Source organism: Molossus molossus, unplaced genomic scaffold, assembly GCF_014108415.1.
Source record: "Molossus molossus isolate mMolMol1 unplaced genomic scaffold, mMolMol1.p scaffold_m16_p_19, whole genome shotgun sequence".
Lineage (NCBI taxonomy): Eukaryota > Metazoa > Chordata > Mammalia > Chiroptera > Molossidae > Molossus > Molossus molossus.
Window position 1 is genome coordinate 12,093,024 of NW_023425354.1, and position 20,295 is coordinate 12,113,318.

At 35.8% G+C, this 20,295-nt stretch overlaps 1 protein-coding gene across 14 annotated transcripts in view; it reads left to right on the top strand.

The window, feature by feature from the left end:
• Positions 1–20,295, top strand: part of BPTF (bromodomain PHD finger transcription factor) — a 149,651-nt gene that overhangs the window by 53,117 nt on the left and 76,239 nt on the right. For 12 of the 14 annotated variants that reach the window (XM_036269415.1, XM_036269418.1, XM_036269408.1 and 9 more), the window contains 4 exons: positions 6,944–7,132; positions 12,685–12,872; positions 14,360–14,715; positions 15,193–15,324. In XM_036269415.1, the coding sequence (XP_036125308.1) occupies positions 6,944–7,132; positions 12,685–12,872; positions 14,360–14,715; positions 15,193–15,324 (865 nt within the window). The remainder of the gene's footprint in view (positions 1–6,943; positions 7,133–12,684; positions 12,873–14,359; positions 14,716–15,192; positions 15,325–20,295) is intronic. The other 2 variants (XM_036269417.1, XM_036269419.1) reach the window with 1 other exon arrangement.

Below are 20,295 nucleotides of genomic sequence, written 5' to 3' on the forward strand. Positions count from 1 at the left end.
ACTAGGAAAATTGTAATGGCAGATAAAACTTTATTTCCATAACTATTTATAATTGCTTTGAAAATGTTTCAATGAACATAATGAAATTCTAATATATATAAAATTGAACTACAAGAACTTACTGATTTTTAACCTATTAACTTTTTGGGAAAATGACATCTTAAAATATAGTATTTTGCTTTAATTTTAAATTATATTGTAAGCTAAATTCAGTGGATAAGAAGCTGTTGATGCTGGATGCTCAACTAATGTATTCCCAGTATACTTTTACCTCATTGAATTGATCAGTGGCTCTGTAGTTAAATACTCTGGTTTCTTATTATTTTTAATGTGTTTTGTTTTACTTTCTGGTCATATAAGTTCTGATTATTTATTTTACCTCTCTTTTTTCTTTAAAAAAATTTCTCTTTTACCATCAGGTTGAAAAGTTAGTTTTTTTCCTTGCATTTTTTTTTTTTGCTTAGAATTTTGTGGTTTTGTTAGACTTTGGTGTTCATGTTCAGAAGTTGAAGATCAAAGTCTATATATAATTTTGGTTTGAGGGATAACTGTAAAAATTTTTGTTTTTATTTATTTACAGTGTTTGTCATTTCTAATGAAATAGTATTGTAAATTACAAAACCTATACTATTTGCTGTGGGGCTAGAACTTTTGGACTGTGAGGATTAAAATGCATATGTTGGCCCTGGCTGGTTTGGCTCAGCAGTTAGAGTGTCAGCCTGATGACCAAAGAGTCACAGGTTTGATTCTGGTCAAGGGCATGTACCTTGGTTATGTTTTAGTCCCTGGCCCTGGTTGGGGTTTTGCAAGTGACAACCAGTCGATGTGTTTCTTTCACATTAATGTTCCTCCCTCTCTCTGAAAATAAATGTAAAAATATCCTTGGGTGAGGATTTAAAACAAAATTTATAAAATGTATATGTTGGTAGGTGTTACCTTCTTTGTGGGTTTTGAAGCAAATGCTTGAGATTTCCCTAATCCTGTAGCCTAATGAAGTAAAGATGGGAAGAGTTCTAGAACTATTATTAAACACACACACACACAATCTCTGTTGTCAACCAAAATGGAGAAAAATACTGCTTTTCATGTAAGACTAATTAACTTGGACAAATTAACAAAAAACCTGTGCACTATGAGTTTATGGTAGTCTTCAACTCATTAACACCTTGAAAATGATAAAAGGATAGAATCTGAACTCAGTTTGATTTCATTGGGTTAACTATTTTTTTTAGATCAAAATACCTGGGTAGGGACTTGATTGCCTATTATTATTGTTGTTGTGTTTTTTTTTTCGTTGATTTTAGCGAGTGAGGGAGAGGGAGAGGGAGAGAGAAACATTGGTCAAATGCCACCAGTACACACCCTGATTGGGGATCGAACCACAACCTGGGTATATGCCCTGACCAGGAATTGAACCTGTGACCTTTTGGTACCATACTCCAGCCAACTGAGCTACATCAGCCAGGGAGGGCAGTTGCCTATTATTTTATTAAGTACTGTTATCTCTCTAATAGCAGAGAACACTTTCTATAAAATATTTTAACATATGTATAGTCAGAATCTCTTAAACTCCAATCCCAGAATTATTTTCTTGGTTAAAGCCATACTTGAGTATATTATGTGCTATAAAAGGTTTTTGTGAGCTGGTCTAGAACCTAATCAATTTTTCTTTTTCCTTTTTATTTTTATAATCCTCGCCTGAAGATATTTTTCTATTTATCTCAGATAGGGAGGGAGGGAGGGAGGGAGGGGGAGAGGGAGAAAGAGAAACATCATTGTGAGAGTGACACATTGACCGGTTGCCTCATGCACGACCCCAACTAGGGCCAGGGATGAACCACAACTGAGGTATGTACCCTTGACTGAAATCGAACCCGCTACTCTGTGGTCTGTGGAGCCATACGATTTTTTTCTTATATATTTCTATGAGACTATGCACTCTAAAGTCATAAATGAGGGTATATTTTTATATACTATTTTATTATTTGAGAAGATGATGTTTAGACAATTATAATTTTGGTACGATGCACTTTATAAATCAAGATCTATAGCTGTAAAAGGACGATTAGTGATGAATCTGATGTTATTTGTATGATTTACTTTTCTTTCAGTTATATGTATTTTTCCAACATGAGTGAGTTGATTTTATTATTGGTTTATAGCTCTCAAATTTTAAATTTGCCATTTCTGTCTTTTATATTAAATATATATATTTTTAAAATTAATAGCATTTAAAAAATTTTTATTTTATTATTATTATTTTTTTTTTGGTACATGCCCCTACCAGGAACTGAACCTAGGACTCTCTGGTCCACAGGCCAATGCTCCAACCGCTGAACCAAACCAGCCAGAGCTTAAATATTTTTATTATGAAAATTTTCTTTATTGATTTTAGAGAGAAAAGGAGAAAGGAGAGGGAGAGAGAGAGAGAAACTTTTAGAGAACATTGATTGGCTGCTTCCTGCATGCCCCTCACTGGGGATTTGGCCCACAGCCCAGGCATGTGCCCTGAGCGGGTATCGAATCGGTGATCTCTTGGTGCATAGATAGATGCTCAAGCACTGAGCCACACCTGCTGGGCTATTGTGAAAAATTTTAAACATACACAAAAGTTAAATGGATGCCCCCAATATATCTAACGCTTAGATTTAAAAATTATTAAGAATTAATCATACTTGCTTCACCTAAGGTGTTTTTTTTTTTATTAAACTCTTTTTTTTGGCTCAAATTTTGAAAACATTTCTTTTTTTGGTCCCAGTAATACAGTATTAGATAAATTATAATCCTTAGTTAATTGTATTTATCTAGTCATTGCATAGTCCTTCTTGATTTATTACAGGTTTAAAACGATCTTTAATAATGAAATAAACACCTAGGAACTTATCACTCAAAACAAAAAGCAAAGTCCTGCTTTGAAACTAACCTGCATCTAACTAACCATCTCACCAATTCCATCCTCTGGCTCCCTATCTTCTATCTGAAGTGATTACCCTGAATCCTGTGTTCACTAATATCTTTTTTCTTCTGCAAAGGGAAACCTAATAGAGTTAAGACTGTTGATACCTGATGTCAAAGTGATGTATCGCCCACAGACCCTTGCCTCATTGAGTTGATCTACATGATTTGCTAAAACTATATATTTCTGTTTTTGTTATTTTAAACTTTATAGCAAGTGTATTATGTTTAGTATTATCTTATTAAGTGTATTGTGTTAAGTGTAACTTTTTGAAACTTAATTTTTTCACTTTATATTATATTACTAATATAATGTATGTTGCTGGAGTTCTTTCATATTAACTGCATTATAATAGTCCTCTGTGTAACTATACCACAGTTTGTTTATTCCCTTTTCTGTTGATGTGATGAATTTGAGTTGTTTCCTACTGCAGTATTTTAAAGCAAATTCCAACATGTTATATCAACCCTACATACATTTTTAAAGAATATGGACATTGTCTTACATAATTACAGTGCCATTATCATTTTAATAAAATTGACAACAAATCCTTAATATCCAGTCAATTTAAATATCCTCACTTAAAAATGTTGTAATGTTTTGTTTTACATTTGCGGTGTTTGAAATATATTCAAATAAGGTCCTCATATTACATGATACTTGGTATTATATCTCCTAAGTCTCTTAATATAAAGCACTACCCTCTTCCCTGACTCTTTTTTTTCACGTTATTGACTTGTTGAAGAATCCTAGTGTATGTCCTCCTGTGGAATGTCCCACATCCAGGATTTGTCTGTTTCCTTCCTCTTGATGTTGTTTAATTTGTATCTGAAGGCTTGATTAAATTTGTTTTCAACTATTTTTGGCCAGAATACTTTATAAGTATGTTTGAGTACTAAATATTTTTTCTCATCAAAAGGCTTATGATATCTGTCTGTTCTACCTTTACAAATACTGATTGATCAGCTCATGTTGTAACATTGTCAAGTTTCTTATTAACCTCTCAGTCATTGATCTTTCCAGAATCAGTTGTCTGTCTGGAGATTATAATATGATTTCTAATTCTGTGTGTGTGTGTGTGTATACACACACACACACACACACACACACACACACACACATATATAAATTTTTAAATTTATTTTTTTAGAGAGGGAGAGGGAGAGAGAGATAGAAACATCGGTGTGAAAGAGAAACATCGGTCGGCTGCCTCCTGCATGCCCCATATTGGGGATTGAGCCCACAACCTGGGCATGTCTCCTGACCAGGGATTGAACTCGTGACTTCTTGGTGCATGGGATGCCTCTCAATCCACTGAGCCACACTGGCCAGGCTTTTCTGTGTATTTTTAACTAGAATTCTTCTGTAAAGAATTCTCCCTCATTAACTAAGGCTATTTGTATTTGAATACCTTGAAATATAGTTAGAGAAGGAAAAAATGCTTAGTTATTTCTTTTAAATTCTAATTTTCAGAGTCAAGACCTGGTGTCCAGTTACTTTCAGTGGTGATTCATGAACTTTTAGGAGAGGCATATGGCTTTCTCATTTTAAGTATCCATTTGAACTCCTGGGTCTTCATATATTCAGTTTGTTCAGTTTATTGTAGTTATCTTTCATTTTATGTATGTGAATCATCAGAGCCCCTTCATGTTGGCTTTGAGTCCTTTTGCCACGACCCCAGTAGTCTTAGATAGTTTCCTTACTTTTGACAGAATAAGATGTTTGAGGCTTATCTTACCCATTTTTACCCCAGGCATGTAATCAGTTATTTTTCCAAGAAGCCCTGGCTTCCTTTAGTGGAGAATGATATTTAGAGACCATAATCTGGGCCTTGGGATACTTACCGCTCTTGGGCTCTCACTGTCAATAGGTTTTTTTGGTGGGCAGTGTTAGGAAAATTCCTTTAAAACTAAACAAACAAACAAACAAAAGACTATCAATCATATTGTCATTTCAGATTCAGATTGAGGATTGAATACTTAGTTTCTTTGTTTTTATATTGTATCTCTTTTCCCTTATACTGAAAGCCTTAGTTCCTAACAATGGTAACTTAATTATATATTTGCTTTATTCTGATACAGATGTCCATTTATTATTATATATTATTAATATCTCTCTGCATTAAAATAGTAATAACAAATTATTTTATAGGTCATAGTAATTTCGTAATACCAGTATTATTGCTAATAAAGACTACTGTGTGGCACTTAGGATTTTTTTGCTGTTCTTTATCAATCCTTATACTATATTTCCAATAAGGATGTATAGTTAACATACTGTGTTCCAAGGTCACTTGAAATAATTTTGGTTATACCAACAGCTTGATACACAGTCATGGTTTATTTGTTCAGTGTGTTCTAATTAAAAAAAAAACATTGACATGATCCCAAAATCAAACAGTGTAACTGTATGTATGCAGAGAACTTTTACTTTCGATCCTTCCCTTCCCTTACAGGTGCCATTCTGGTTAATTTTCCTATGTTTTTTGTAAATAAAAGCAAAGCATATCCATAAATTCATATTTCTTTTACCTTCTTGCACAAAAGTTAGCATACTATTTAGTACTTTTATGTGGATATAGTGATTTCTGCAATCCTTGTTATGGTACATGATATTTCATTGTGTGTATCATCTTTTATTCAACCAGTGTCCTATTTGATGGGCATTTTGTTTGTTTCTGGTCTTTTGGCATTATAAATAATACTGCAATGAAGAGCTTTGCAAATAAGTAATTTAGTATTTTCGCATAGGTTTCTGGACATGGGATTGTTAAAGAGTAAATGCCTGTGTAGTTTTTCTAGATATCATCAGTTTCTTTTTATCCACTGTGAACCATTTTCCATTCCCACAGCAATGTGTGGGAGTGCTGTTAACCCACTGCTCTCTACCTGAGCGTATTGTGAGATTTGGATTGTTGCCAATCTGATAGCAGAGAAGTAGTTTCTCCAAATAGTTTTATTTTGCATTTCTCTTAGTTTGAATTGTGAGCGTATTTCCATATACATAAAGGCCATTTTAATCTCTTTTGTGATTGTTCATATAATTTCCCATTTTTTCTATCAAAGCGTTGATTTTTTTTCCTCGAAAAAAATTTAGGAGCCTTTGAGATTTACTGTCAACCACGTTTTAATCTAGGTGAATGATCTAAAGAGTAATTATTAGTGACAGTGAAATGCAGAGGGAGCCTTTACATTTCTGGATGACCATGGGAAAACGTAGGCTTTCAGTTCATGTGTTATATTCCTTTTGATATACTCTTAGTGATACTATTAAATTGTTCTTAAAATTATATTACCTTCTAGTTAATTTGGAGGCATATAGAATTCAGACAGAAAACTTTAGGTATAAGAAATCCTGTTTAGCCCTGCAGGTATGGCTTAGTGGATTGAGTGTCGTCCCATGGGCTGAGAGGTGCCGGTTTGATTCCCAGTCAGGGCACATGCCCAGGTAGTGGGCTTGATCCCCAGTAGGGAGCGTGCAGGAGGCAGCCGATCAATGTATCTCTCTCACACAGATGTTTGTATCTCTCCCTTCTTTTCTCTAATAAAACCAATAAAAAATTTACCAAAAAAAAAAATCCTGTTTAAATCTGCTTATAATACTGTTTGAATACTTTTTGAAAAGTAAGAATATAAATTTCAGATTTTGAGGGATTATCTCAACAAAATCATTTCTGTAGTATCTGGTACACTGTGTTGTGAGATAGTTATATCACTTTATTATTCTTCAGCTCTGGGGTATCTGAAAAATTGTATGCTTTGTACTATAGACTAAGATGATAAAAGTCTGAGTTAATAGACTGGGAGGCTTAAAAAATAATAGGGTGTTGCTTACAAATTTCACAATTGCATTATTCATACATGAGTAGTTTTTCGTTTTAAAATCTAGCTTTGTAATGCAGTCCTAAAACAATAAAATGTCTTTTCTGACAGTTAGTTATTTTTGATGTGATTTTCGATTTAAAAATCAGGTATTCTATTTTTCTAGAAGAACCTAACAAGACATGTGACAACAGTAACACTAGTGCTACCACTACCTCCATTCAGCCTAATCTGGAAAACAGTAACAGCAGCAGTGAACTAAATTCTTCCCAGAGTGAATCTGCTAAGGCAGCTGATGATCCTGAAAATGGAGAAAGAGAGTCTCCTACACCTGTCTCTATTCAAGAAGAGATAGGTAAGAATACACTTCATACGTTAAAACAAGGTGTTTTTGTTTTTGTTTTTTGTTTTTTGTCTTTTTTTTGTATTTTTAATTTTTAAAATGGAAGTTTGATGGCGGTGGGAAGATTTGGATTTTCTTTTCCTTTTTTTCCCTTTCTTTTTTAAAACACAAGTAGCATTTGCAGTCATTGTTTTTGTTTTAAAAAATACCGAAAGCACACAGGAAAAATAGATCTTTTTCATACCCTCCTCCCCAAAGGTAACCCCCATCAACATTTTGGTATGTAAGATTTTTATCTTTCTCCGTGCAGTTTCATTCATGTATGTATGTTTACAAAGTTTTTTGTTTTTTTAAAATTTAAACAGGATCATTTTGCATGTATTGTTCTGCATCTTGTTTTTATTCACTCAGTAATACATGTAATGGATTTTTTTATGTTATAAATTGAGGTGATTCTTTTTTAACTGCTGCATGGTACCTCACAGTATGGATGAACCACAGTTCATGTACTATTTCTTTAAAAATAGACATTTAGACTGTTAACAGTTTTTAAAATGATTATAAATAGGGCCTTTTAACATCCTCAATGTATATCTTTGTGTACTTATGCAAGTATGTTTGGCAGTATAGAAACAGTAAGTGGAATAGCTGGATCAAATGGTTAGGCACATTTTAAAGTGGTGATGGGTACTGCTTAATTGTACATTAAAATTGATTTATGCCAATAATTTTACATATGTATTTCTTTATACTCTGACCAAAATTCAGCATCATCAATCTCTTACATTTTGCCAGTGGTAAAGTATTTCATTAAGAAATTTGCACATCCCCACTTACTAATGTGGTTGAATTTCTTTTCATGCGTTTGTTCAACTTTCTGTGTATTGCTTCTTCATGCAATTTGCTCAGTTTTTTCCTATTGAGTCTAGATATTTTTCGTTAATGAATTTTAAGAATGCATTATAAAGTAGTATGGCTATTAATCTTTGATTTTTCATATATACATGTATAGTCACTGCTTGTTTTTAACTGTTCCTATTATCTTGTACAGACATTTTTACATTTTTATGTAGTTAAATTTGTCAGTCTTTTTCTTTAGGGTTTCTCTGAATTGTGTGTCTTAACTAAGGAATACCATCCCAGGAATATTAATATATTTACAGTAATTTTGCATCATACTTCTATAACTTTGTTTTTAATTCTTCTGGAGTATAAATTTGTGTATTCTATGAAGTGGAGATTTGTTTTAATTAGCACTTTTTCAATTTCAAGTGATCAAATTAGCTTAAACTAGCTTAAGTGGAAAGGGAATTTAATTACTCATGTAAGGGGAAATCTAGGCTTTCATCAGGCATAACTGGACTCTCAGGTATCAAAACTCTTTCTATCTTCTTTTTTTTTTTTTTTTTAAGTTTAATTTTTTTTTTTTTGTACGTGCCCTTAGCGGGAACCGAACCGGGACTGTCTGGTCCACAGGCCGATGTTCCAACCGCTGAGCCAAACTGGCCAGGGCAACTCTTTCTATCTTCCTCTGTTTCACTCTTACCTTTTGGATCTGCATGTCTTTGTATGTTAACTTCATTCTCTCCTAATATAGATAGGTTTTTCCCAAATGGCAGAAAAGATTCCATCAGCAGTTTGTATTAATATCTTTCCAAGGTCTATGACCCAAAGGCAAGGCCACTACTGCTCCAAATCCAAAGCCCAGAAGAAGGAATTTGAGTGGTCTATCTTGGACATATTGTTCCCACCCCCAGTGGCCAGGGCAGGCAAGGTATTGATTGATGGCTCCAGCAAAAGTATGTGATTGGAGTGGGGTAGGAGTGGTTTCCAAAGAAAGAGGGATGCTGTAAAGATAGAAAAGAATAAATAACCACAATTCTACCCTTTGGTAGCTCAGTACTAACTTGTGTATTCAAATTAAAAATACTTCTGCCTAACATAATGCAGAGAGCTGACCCACAACTGAAACTTTAAAAAAAAATTTATTTACCAAAATGACATCTGGTAATTATAATTGTGTGTAGGATTTGTGTTTGTGTGTTGTCTATTATTTTTTATTAGGTCTGGATGTGGCTTATCTTGATCTCAAAATTCATGAGCCGTAATTTGAATTTAACTACTTTTAACCCTCAATATCCTGATAATAGAGGGCATTTTTTGATTAATCTTGCTGCCATTGATTTCTTTGGCTATGGATGAGAACTGAGAAGCATAATGGGAAAATCTCCCTTCTGGAGGCTTTTCTGCTTTAGCAGCCTAGTTCTGGCTGGCTGTTGTCAGGAATGGGTTGCCGAGGATTGCTGTAGGTTTGACTAACCCCACATTCTAGCTTGACAGGTTTGAAATTTTCTCTGGCAATGGCACTTCCTTATAGATTGCATGGGTACTCAGCTAGTACCTAATGCCCAGAAACATGGTGCAGGGTCCTTGAAGGCAAACCTCTTCTACTATCCCTCAGATGAAGAGTCTAAGCTTCTGTCTCCTCACATCTTTTTTTTTTATCCTCACCCGAGGACATTTTTCCATTTTTTGTTCAGATAGAGTGGGAGGGAGAGAGGGAGGGAGGGAGGGAGGGAGAGAGAGAGAGAGAGAGAGAGAGAGAGAGAGAGAGAGAGAGAGAGACATCGATGTGAAAGGGACACATCGAATGGCTGCTACCCGCACAACCCAACCAGGGCCGGGGACAAACTGCAACCGAGATAGGTGCCCTTAGCGGGAACCGTGGTCTCTCTGGACCACAGGCCAACACTCCAACTGCTGAGCCAAACCGGCCAGGGCTCCTCACATCATCAAACACTGAACTCCAGAGGCTGAGGTAAAGTAGCTCCATACTCTGCCTCCAGGCTGCTTCAAAGTGATTCACTCCTTTATAGAATGGCCTTTGGAGAAGGGGTATGAGATAAAGACCTTCACTCTCTGCCTGGTTTTCTTTCGTCTTACCCCTAGGGATGAATTTTCTGCCTCCTTTCCCTTATTTGCACTAAATTTAGCTTGAAGGGCTTCTTTTTAAAAGCTCTGTGCTATTCCCTTTCTTCTTTCTAGGAAGTCCAGCCTAGACCCTAAATAATGTCTATAAAGTCTTTATTGTAGGACTTTATAGATGATCCCAAGATGTAGCCACCAGAGTTCAAAATCTTGTCATACACCTTCAGCATTGGTAGGCTCTTGGTCTGGGACCCAAGAGATAATTGTTGACGGTCTGACCAGCTGCTTTGCTACCGTACATCAAAGGTTTCTAGTTTTCCAGCCTGGGATGGCATGATATCTATTACCTCTACCACATCTTAATTTAGTCATTATCATATTTTGGGATCAAAATCTTAAAATACTCTGTTGCATTATTTAGAATTTATCGATTATATGTGACAGAAATTCATCAGAGTTACTTAAAACAAAAAAGGAATTTTATTGGTTCGTATAATTACGAAGTCCAGAAGTAATGATAGTATCAGGTGCATTACTGGACCCAGTTAAAACTTACAAATTTTTCATGTGAGATTATCACTGGTCTTTTTCTTATGTTCAACACCCCCCCCCCCACCCACCCACAGTGGGCTTATTATTGTCTCTTACTATTGGATGTCGTCTTCATGTTGTGGGGTAAACGTAGCCAGCCTTTAATTTATACTCTTTATGTTCACTAATAACCTTTCTTCATCCTCATATTTTCTAAAGCAAGACTTTCTCCATCTTCAGATTTTCAAAATCGGAATAGGATACTGAACGTTTGGACCACATAACTAGTTGTGGGGCAGTCACTGTGGCCCACTGGTGATGGGCTCTGTCTGGCTAAGCTGGACACTCTAGGGCAGGATACTTCTTTGCAGTCCTGGCAGAATCATATGCTGGTAGTAGGGGAAAGCTTATCCCCTAAGGAAAGAAAGGGTGTTGAATACATAAAATTAACAGATGTTTACTGAATTGTTTTAACTTTCAAATTTTTCAAAATGGATAACCAGTTTTCCCAATCCTGTTTTTTTGTCTATTTAAAATGCCATCTTTATACTATAAAGTATAGTAAGTTTTCTGTTTGGTTTTTCATTCGCCAATGCCACACTGACTTAATTTTATAAAGCTTTAAATTAAAAAAGAAAAATGAGATTTTTTTCAACGATCTGACCAGTGGAAATTGGATAATGATGTATTTATTTCAGAATTATAGAAATTTTCAGCCAAAGTGAGATTCATGGGAAAGCAGAAATTGCTCCTTAGCTGTTAAATGTTACTTTAATTTATTTGTTTATTCTTAAACTTCACTCAAGGATATTCCTCCCGCGCGCACGCCCCCCCTTTTTTAAATTTTGGTTAATCCTCACCTGAGGATGTTTTTCCATTAAGTTTTAGAGGAAGTCGGGTGGGGAGAGAAGGGGAGAAACAATGTGAGAGAGACACATCAGTTGGTTGCCTCCTGCACGACCCCAGCCAGGGCTAGGGATTGAACCTGTAACCTAGGTATGTGCCCTTGACCAGAAATTGAACCCAAGACCCTTCAGTCCGAGGACCGATACTCTAACTCCTGAGCCAAACTGGCCAGGGCACTAGAGGATATTTTTTCATTGATTCTTTTTGAGATAGAGTGGGTGGGTGGGTGGGGGGAGAGCACCACTGATGTCTCTTATCGATTGGTTGCCTACTGAATGACCCTGACAGGGCTAGGGATCGAAACCGCAACTGAGGTACGTGCTATTGACAGGAAATTGAAACTGAGACTCCTTGGTCTGTGGGCTGACACTAACCACTGACCAAAACCAGCTAGGGCTAAATCTGTTACTTTTAAAAATTAAGTTATGAAAATGTGAGAGGCCTTTATTATATTAAGAAAAAATAATTTAGTTAATTTCCACATGTATAATTATTTGCATATATAGATAATTACCTGGATTCTTGAGGAGAAAATGCACTTGGTATTTACACTTATAAACGTTCAACTATTAGGAATTTGAACCAAATTTAAGTGGAAATCTTTCTAAAATTAATTATATCATTTACTTGAAAAAAATTTTTTTAATGATTTTTAGAGAAAGGGAGAGAGAGATAGAAACATTGATTTGAGAAACATCAATCATCTGCTTTTTGCACGCCCCCTACTGGGGATCGAGCCTGAAACCTGGGCATGTGCCCTGACCAAGAATCGAACCATGACCTCTCACTTCATGGGACTGAGCCACGCTGGCTGGGCTATATCCTTTACTGTTTATACAGAAATCCACATTTAATATATAAGGCAACATTTCATTAGTGTGCATTTTGAGTTGTTATGTTTGTTACTTATAAATTTGTAGCAACCCTTTCTGTTTTTCTAATAGATGAGCTTTGAAACAGATAACCCAGCATGCTTGAATTTTCTGTAAAATAATAAATGACTCACAGTCAAGTTCTAACATAACTTTCTTTTAAATAAAACCTGTAAGAATTAATATATTTGCTTTGGGTCTTTAAGGACTTTTTCTGTTCACTTTCTGAATTTTAGATGTGTACCAGGTGTGAGTTTTAGATAAAGTAGTATTATATATAACTTACTTACTGTTAACAATTACTTTTGGCTTTTCATTTGATAACAGGTGATTTCAAATCAGAAAAGTCTAATGGGGAAATAAGTGAGTCTCCTGGAGGTGGACGAGGAACATCTGGTTCAACTCGAATCATCACCAGATTACGGAATCCAGACAGCAAACTTAGTCAGCTGAAGAGCCAACAGGTGGCAGCCGCAGCCCATGAAGCAAATAAGTTATTTAAGGAGGGCAAAGAGGTGTGTTCTTTCTGCTTAAAACAAAATATTCTTGAATAAAAAGTAATTTTATTTACCATACCTTCGAAATAGTAACGGGTAGTTTATAGACCTTCTTTTGAATTATATTTTCTCCCCTTCCAAGAGTGTATTAGATAACAAGAATTAAATGTTAGTTTTAACATAGTGGTGCATGGGATTTTGGTCCATGCATAGAAATGCTGTAATGGGTAGTATACTTTCTTACTTTCTGGATAGTTTTATTGAACATAGTTCTAAAGAGATCAGGGCTTTTTTCCCCACATATAGTAATGAGTAGGCTATTTTTAGATTATTTAATGCTCAGATCCGGTTAGAATCATTTTAGGTGAATTTGCTGCTAAAGGACAGAACTTACTCCTTGATGGCAGAATACATTGCATAGAAAGCACAGCATTTCAGCTCTGACTATGAACAAAAAGATTGAAGCTAGAACTCAGTATTTCTGCCCCTTGGCTAGCCATAGTGAGAGTAATGGCCACAACTTTGTCTCCTAGTTGAGAATCATTTGCAGGGTAGGTATTCGAGAATATATATTGTTCTTTTCTTAACATCATTGGAATTGCTCTTACCCTCAGTAAGACATTTTTCATAGTCCTCCAGCACACACACACACATTTCCTGAAATAGTATTTTAACTGACTGTGTGGGAAGTACTCTGTTTTTTTTTTATCTTCATGTGAGACATTTTTCCATTTTTTTGTTCAGATAGAGTGGGAGGGAGGGGGGGAGAGAGAGAGAGAGAGAGAGAGAGAGAGAGAGACATCGACGCGAAAGGGACACATTGAGTGGCTGCCACCCGCACGACCAACGAGGGCCGGGGACAAACCGCAACCAAGATACGTGCCCTTAGTGGGAACTGAACCCAGGTCTCTCTGGACTGCAGGCCGATGCTCTAACTGCTGAGCCAAACCGGCCAGGGTGTACTCTGTTTTTTTATCTTCTGTTATATTTCATTTTTTTTAAAAGCTAAATAAGGTCCATTATTGATTTCTTAGTCCACTAAAGGACTGGCCTCAACTCTTTGAAAACACTATTTTAGATTATCCTTGGGCTCTCTACTAAAGCTGAAATCGATAAAAGGAGCAGTAGAAAAGGTATTTTTAGGAATACATGTTTTTGGGAATAGTACATATAAATACCCTCATTTTTCAATAACCTACATATTGTAGACTTGAAATAATGATGGGTGAATGATTTACACATTTAGTTTTGTGTGTATATTTGAGTTACATGAAAGTACTTAATGTCTCACATATAATAGGCACTTAATAGAGATTAGTTTTCTTTTTGGCAGGCATATCTTGATTGTTTAGTTATAAACAATTAGATTTAGCTTTTAAGCTTTAGAAGTTCAATCATAAGCTGTATCTTATTTGGAATGATTAAGGTACAAATTATTAAAAGACAATTGATCAAATTTGCATATTTTATATGAACAATGGAGTCTTTTTATTTTTTTTGGTCAGGTACTGGTAGTTAACTCTCAAGGAGAAATTTCACGGTTGAGCACCAAAAAGGAAGTGGTCATGAAAGGAAATATCAACAATTATTTTAAGTTGGGTCAAGAAGGGAAGTATCGTGTCTACCACAATCAGTACTCCACCAATTCATTTGCTTTGAATAAGCACCAGCACAGAGAAGACCATGATAAGAGAAGGCATCTTGCACATAAATTCTGTCTGACTCCAGCAGGAGAGTTCAAATGGAATGGTTCTGTCCATGGGTCCAAAGTTCTTACAATTTCTACTCTGAGACTGACTATCACCCAACTGGAAAACAATATCCCTTCATCTTTTCTTCATCCCAATTGGGCTTCACACAGGTAAAGGAAACTAAGGTTTTTTTATTGCTTTGAATATAGTAAATATTTACAAAATGATCACTGCAGATGGATGCTTCTAATAGTCACTACCAGTGAATTGAATGAAGTCAGTTTAGTCCACTAAACACTGAGGACATTAGTGATGTGAGTGTACTTCTAAGTTACGGAACCAACACAAACATTTGGGAGATTTCTGGAAAGCAGACGTTTTATTCCAGGAGTCAAGTGGAGGCCAAACAAAGTAACAGAACACGGTTGAAAGTTTAAGACGTCAGAGGACTAATTTGACCTTTGAGATTCTTTCCAGTGGTCAAAATTATGATTCTGTGAGGTAGAAAATTCCAGTAGCAGTGTATTTATACCTGCTTAGCCTAGAAACATATGCCCTGTAAGATGGAGGTGTCATAAATTACAAGTCTTGTGCTCGTAAGTTAGGATCGATGAAGTGAAATATTTGTTTTTCCTTCTGAAATATAGGGCAAATTGGATCAAGGCAGTTCAGATGTGTAGCAAACCCAGAGAATTTGCACTGGCTTTAGCTATTTTGGAGTGTGCAGTTAAACCAGTTGTGATGCTACCAATATGGCGGGAATCTTTAGGTCATACCAGGTAAGTGAATTCTGAGCCCTGTGTGAAGGGTATATTAGATTCCTTTTTGGAAGATAAGTCTATTGAGAATGAAAGCTAATGTATCTAAAAGACCATATTAAAGACTTAATTCTTTTTTTAAAATATGTTTTTGTTTTGTTTTAGTTGATTTTTTTTTTTTAGAGAGAAAGAGGAAGGGAGAAATAGAAACATTGATGTGAGATAGAAACATTAATCATCTGCCTCCTGCAGGCCTCCACTGGGGAACGAGTCCGAAACCTGGGCATGTGCCCTGACCAGGAATCACCTCTTAGTGCATGGGATGATGCTCAGTCCACTGTGCCAAACCTGCCAGGCTTAAATATGTTTTATTTATTGATTTTATTGATTTTAGAGAGAGAGGAAGGGAGAGGGAGGGAAATGGAAACATCCATGAGAGAGAACATTGATTGGCTGCCTCCTGCATGCCCCCCCCACTGGGGATTTGGCCCACAACTGGTCATGTGCTCTGACCTCTTGGTGCATGGGTTGACGCTCAACCACTGAGACACAATGGCTGGGCTTAAATATATATTTTTTTATTTATTTATTTTTTAAGAGAGAGGAAGAGGCAGAGAGATGGAAACAATCCACTGCCTCCTGCACTCCCCCACTGGGGATTGAGCCCACAACCCAGACATGTGCCCTGACAGGGAATGGAACTGGGACCTCTCAGTCCATGGGACAACGCTTAATCCACTGAGTCACACCTGTTAGGCCAAGACTTAATTCTTGTTGGCCTCATTTTTCTCCTGTATAATAAGATGTAAACATGAGTGTACATTAGTTCTAATTTATGATACAGGATTGTAATGAAGATCAAAGTAAAGTATATGAAATTAATATTTTCTACAGTAAAAAAAATCTTTATTGAATAAAAAGAACTCTTATATTTTGAATATTTATTCTAGAATGTTTCAGGTACTTTGTTAGGTTTATTTAGAGTTGAATATCTGGCCAAAGGTTATGTAGTTCCTAAGTAGTAGATCTAGAGGTGTGTAACTTCAGCAGATGGTAAAAAAAAAGAAAAGAAAAAAGATAAATTTTGTGTATGAGATCTACTTTTTTGCCCTAGGGATTTTTAAAAAAAACTTTAGTTAGTCTTTAATAAATTATTACTACAAAACTAATAAAAGCTTATAGTAAAAATGAAAATTACTGTTCAGTGTGAAAAGTAAGAATCATTCCACCTACAGGGCCCAGTCCAAAGATATTTTGCCTTTTCTGTAATATGAATATAGCTTTGTGTTGCTTTCAGCCTCTGTGTTTTTGTTTTTTTAAACCCTCACCCAAGGATATTTTTCTATTTATCTTCCGATAGAGTGGAAGGAAGGGAGGGAGAGAGAGAAAGGGAAACATCAGTGTGAGAGAGATACGTCGTTGGTTGCCTCTTGCACGACCTCAACCAGAGTTGGGGACAAACTGCAACTGAGGTACGTGTCCTTGACCAGAAGAATTGAACCCTCAACTCTGGTCTGTAGGCCGACACTTCCAGCCACCGAGCCAAACCGGCCAAGACTTTTAAACAACAGTTAATTTATACCTACTAATCATTTTTCATCTGCTAAGGATTGCTATCTTTTTCTTTTGTGTTTTCTCCAATAAATCTTATGGGTACCTTTTTTTTTCTTTCTCTTATCTTCCTCCTATTTTGAATATAACTGCTGCTACCATTAGAGGTTTCCAAAAATTGAGTAGACTTAATTCTTCCTTAGCTTAACAAAAACGGGTTTGGCTAAGGTGCTATAGACTGTACCCCTGGAGAAGAGAAATAACTGGGTGGCATACCTTTATTCTACTTCTTATGGCTCTTTTTTATCAGGATAAACCCAAGAGACAATCAGAGGCCATTATGAGGCAATACTCTGTATTTCTGTTGTTCCTTCTTGCATTTAACTTCAGACTTGCACCAAACCAATCTGTCCCAATATTCTCCTATTCAGTGATATTCTGAAACTTGTATTAGTGCACCAGGTAGCCACATCTGTGATGGCCGAGATCAGTACTTTGAGAACTAAAGCTAACCCAGATGTTGCTAGATAAAAGTCCCAATACCCAAACATAACTTAGAATGACTGAATTGTACCTTTGATACATTTATTTGTGAATAGTAAACATTCTAATAAAGATGGTTTTCAATATCTTAAAAAATTGAGATTTTTTCCTTCCTGTTTGTCATTATGATTAGTCATCTATACAGGTTACTTAGAGTTATAAAATTATATTATGAATTGTATTAATGACACATGTAACATATATGAAACTTTATTAATATGACAAGGTGAGAAAAAATAGGACACTGAATTTTTAAAAATATTAGAGACCCATGATTCAGGAAAATTAGAATTTAATAATAGGACTTAAATTTCTGGCAAGACTGTGGTCAACTACTTCTAGGTGATAAACTTCTAAGAAAATATCTAGAAATTCAACCAAATATTTTATTTAAAAAATGTTTGTTTATTGTGTTATTCAGTAATAAAGCTTGAAGAGCAATCTAAACCTAAGCATGTCAGAATATTTTTAAAATAATGGTAAATTAGAATATTTTTTGAGAAAATTGTAGTTTTTATTGACAAACATTAAAGAATACGTAATATAGCCCTCACTGGGTAGCTCTTTTGGTTTGAGCGTTGTCCCATTGTGCCAAAGTTGCATGATCAATTCTAGGTCAGGGCCCATACAAGAATCAACCAATGAATGCATAAATAAGTGGAACAACACATCAGTGTTTCTCTCTTTCCCTCCCTTTCTCTTTCCCTTCCTCTGTCTCTAAAAAACACCAATAAATAAATAAGTGATTAAAAAACAAACAATACCTAAATAAATGGAAATATATTTTATGCTCATGTATAGAAAGACTTAGTGTCTCAAGAGTGTCATTTTTTTCTCGTGTTAATGTATGAATTAGTTTCAGTAACAATTATAATTATAGTTGAGCTTTCCGTAGAATTTGACAAGATGGTTAGAAAATTTGTTTGGAAAGGGGCAGTAATAGAAAAGGTAGTATAAGGTAGGACTTGCCCTACCAGGTAACATCTCATTTGGTGGCTATAATAATACTGTGTTACAGATGCAAAGATAAACAAATAGACCAGTGGTACAGAATAAACAGTCCAGAAGGAGACCAACCCACATATGGAAATCAGATTTATGATAAAAATAACATTAGATCCCTGGGTGGTTTGGCTCAGCGGTTAGAGTGTCGGCCCTCGGATCAATGAGTTGTGGGTTCGATTCCTGCCAAGGGCATATACCTCAGTTCCAGTTCGTCCCAGTCCTGGTCCTATGGGAGGCAACGAGTCGTGGTTCTATCACATTGATGTTCCTCTATGTCTCTCTCTTTCTCTCTCTCCCCTCCCACTCTATTTGATGATAAATAGAAAAGTATCTTGGGTGAGTGAAAAAAAAAGAAATAGCATTAGACAGGCTAAACTATTCAGTAAAAGGTGATGAAGAAATTAGTTAATCCATACAGTAGAAAATTGGATTCCATTCTCTATATCATACACTGTAGTCAGTTTCAGGTAGAATAAATTATAAATGTGAAAAGCAAAACTTGAAATCTCCAAGAAGAGAATATAAGAGATTATGATTCTGGAATAAAGTTGCCCTCCCCCACCCCTTTCCCTTTCACCTTCATTTCCTTCCTTTTTCCCTTCCATCTCTTTTCCTTTTTCTTCTTGCCTCTCTCCTTATGTTCTTTTCTTCTCCCTCCCTCTTTTCCTTCCATACTTCCTTTCTTTTCTCCTTCTCTTGATTGTTTTCTTTCCTTCTTGATTCATTCGGTATGTCCCTAAATGTACCTAAGGGGGGCAATTTTTCTTTCATTTATAAGTATGCTTTCTATCAGATGAAAATGAGTGTGCATGTGAGTGTCTTGTGTCTATACGTGATGCAAATGACTCCTTTTTTAAAAAAAATATTTTTTCCTTTATTGATTTTAGAGAGGGAGAGAGAGATGGAAACATTGATGAGAGAGAACATTGATTGGCCGCCTCCTGCATGCCTCCCACTAGGGATTGGGCCCACAACCTGGGCATGTACCCTGATCGGGAATGGGTCGACGCTCAACCAGTGAGCCACGCCAGCTGTGCATGACTCCTTTTTTATGTTTAGTGTGGTGATACATACATAAGATTGTGTATCATATATAAGCTATAGTGGGTAGTAATAAAATGAACACCTGTGAATTCACCACCCAATTTAAAAAGAAGAGCAGTATATCATTATTGTTGAATCTACTTGCCATTCACATTACCTTGCCTCTCCTGAGAGATAATCATAATTATTTGTTTTATTCTCACCCAAGGACATTTTTCGATATTTTTTTCAGATAGAGTGGGAGGGGGGGAGAGAGAGAGAGAAACATCAACGTGAAAGGGACACATCAAGTGGTTGTCACCCACACAACCCAACCAGGGCCAGGGACAAACTGCAACCGAGGTACGTGCCCTGAGCGGGAACGGAACCTGGGTCTCTCCGGACTACAGGCCAATGCTCCAACCGCTGAGCCAAACCTACCAGGGCGATGATCATAATTTTTAAGTTTGTGTTTTATTATACCCTTCCTTTCACTATTGTGCTTTCATCACATATATATCAGTGAACAGTGGATTGTTTTCTATTGTTTGTGTTTTATAATAATGTATCATCCTAAAAGACTAAGTCATAGAGTTTGAAGATATTTTTATTGTTTCATTATATTATAGTCATTATATTGTAGTAAAAAGAATGGTTATTATTCGCAATATTTTCAACAACTTCAGGTCAAGAAAAAAACAAAAAACAATCAAACCATTGAGTAGAAAGAAAAACCAAAAATACAATCATATCACAGAAGAGGAGACACAAATAGCCAAAAACATGAAAAGATATTTAACCCCCATGGAAAATGTACACTGAAACTAGGGCATATCCCAGGCCTGTGTGACTCCGTTGGTTGAGCGTCAT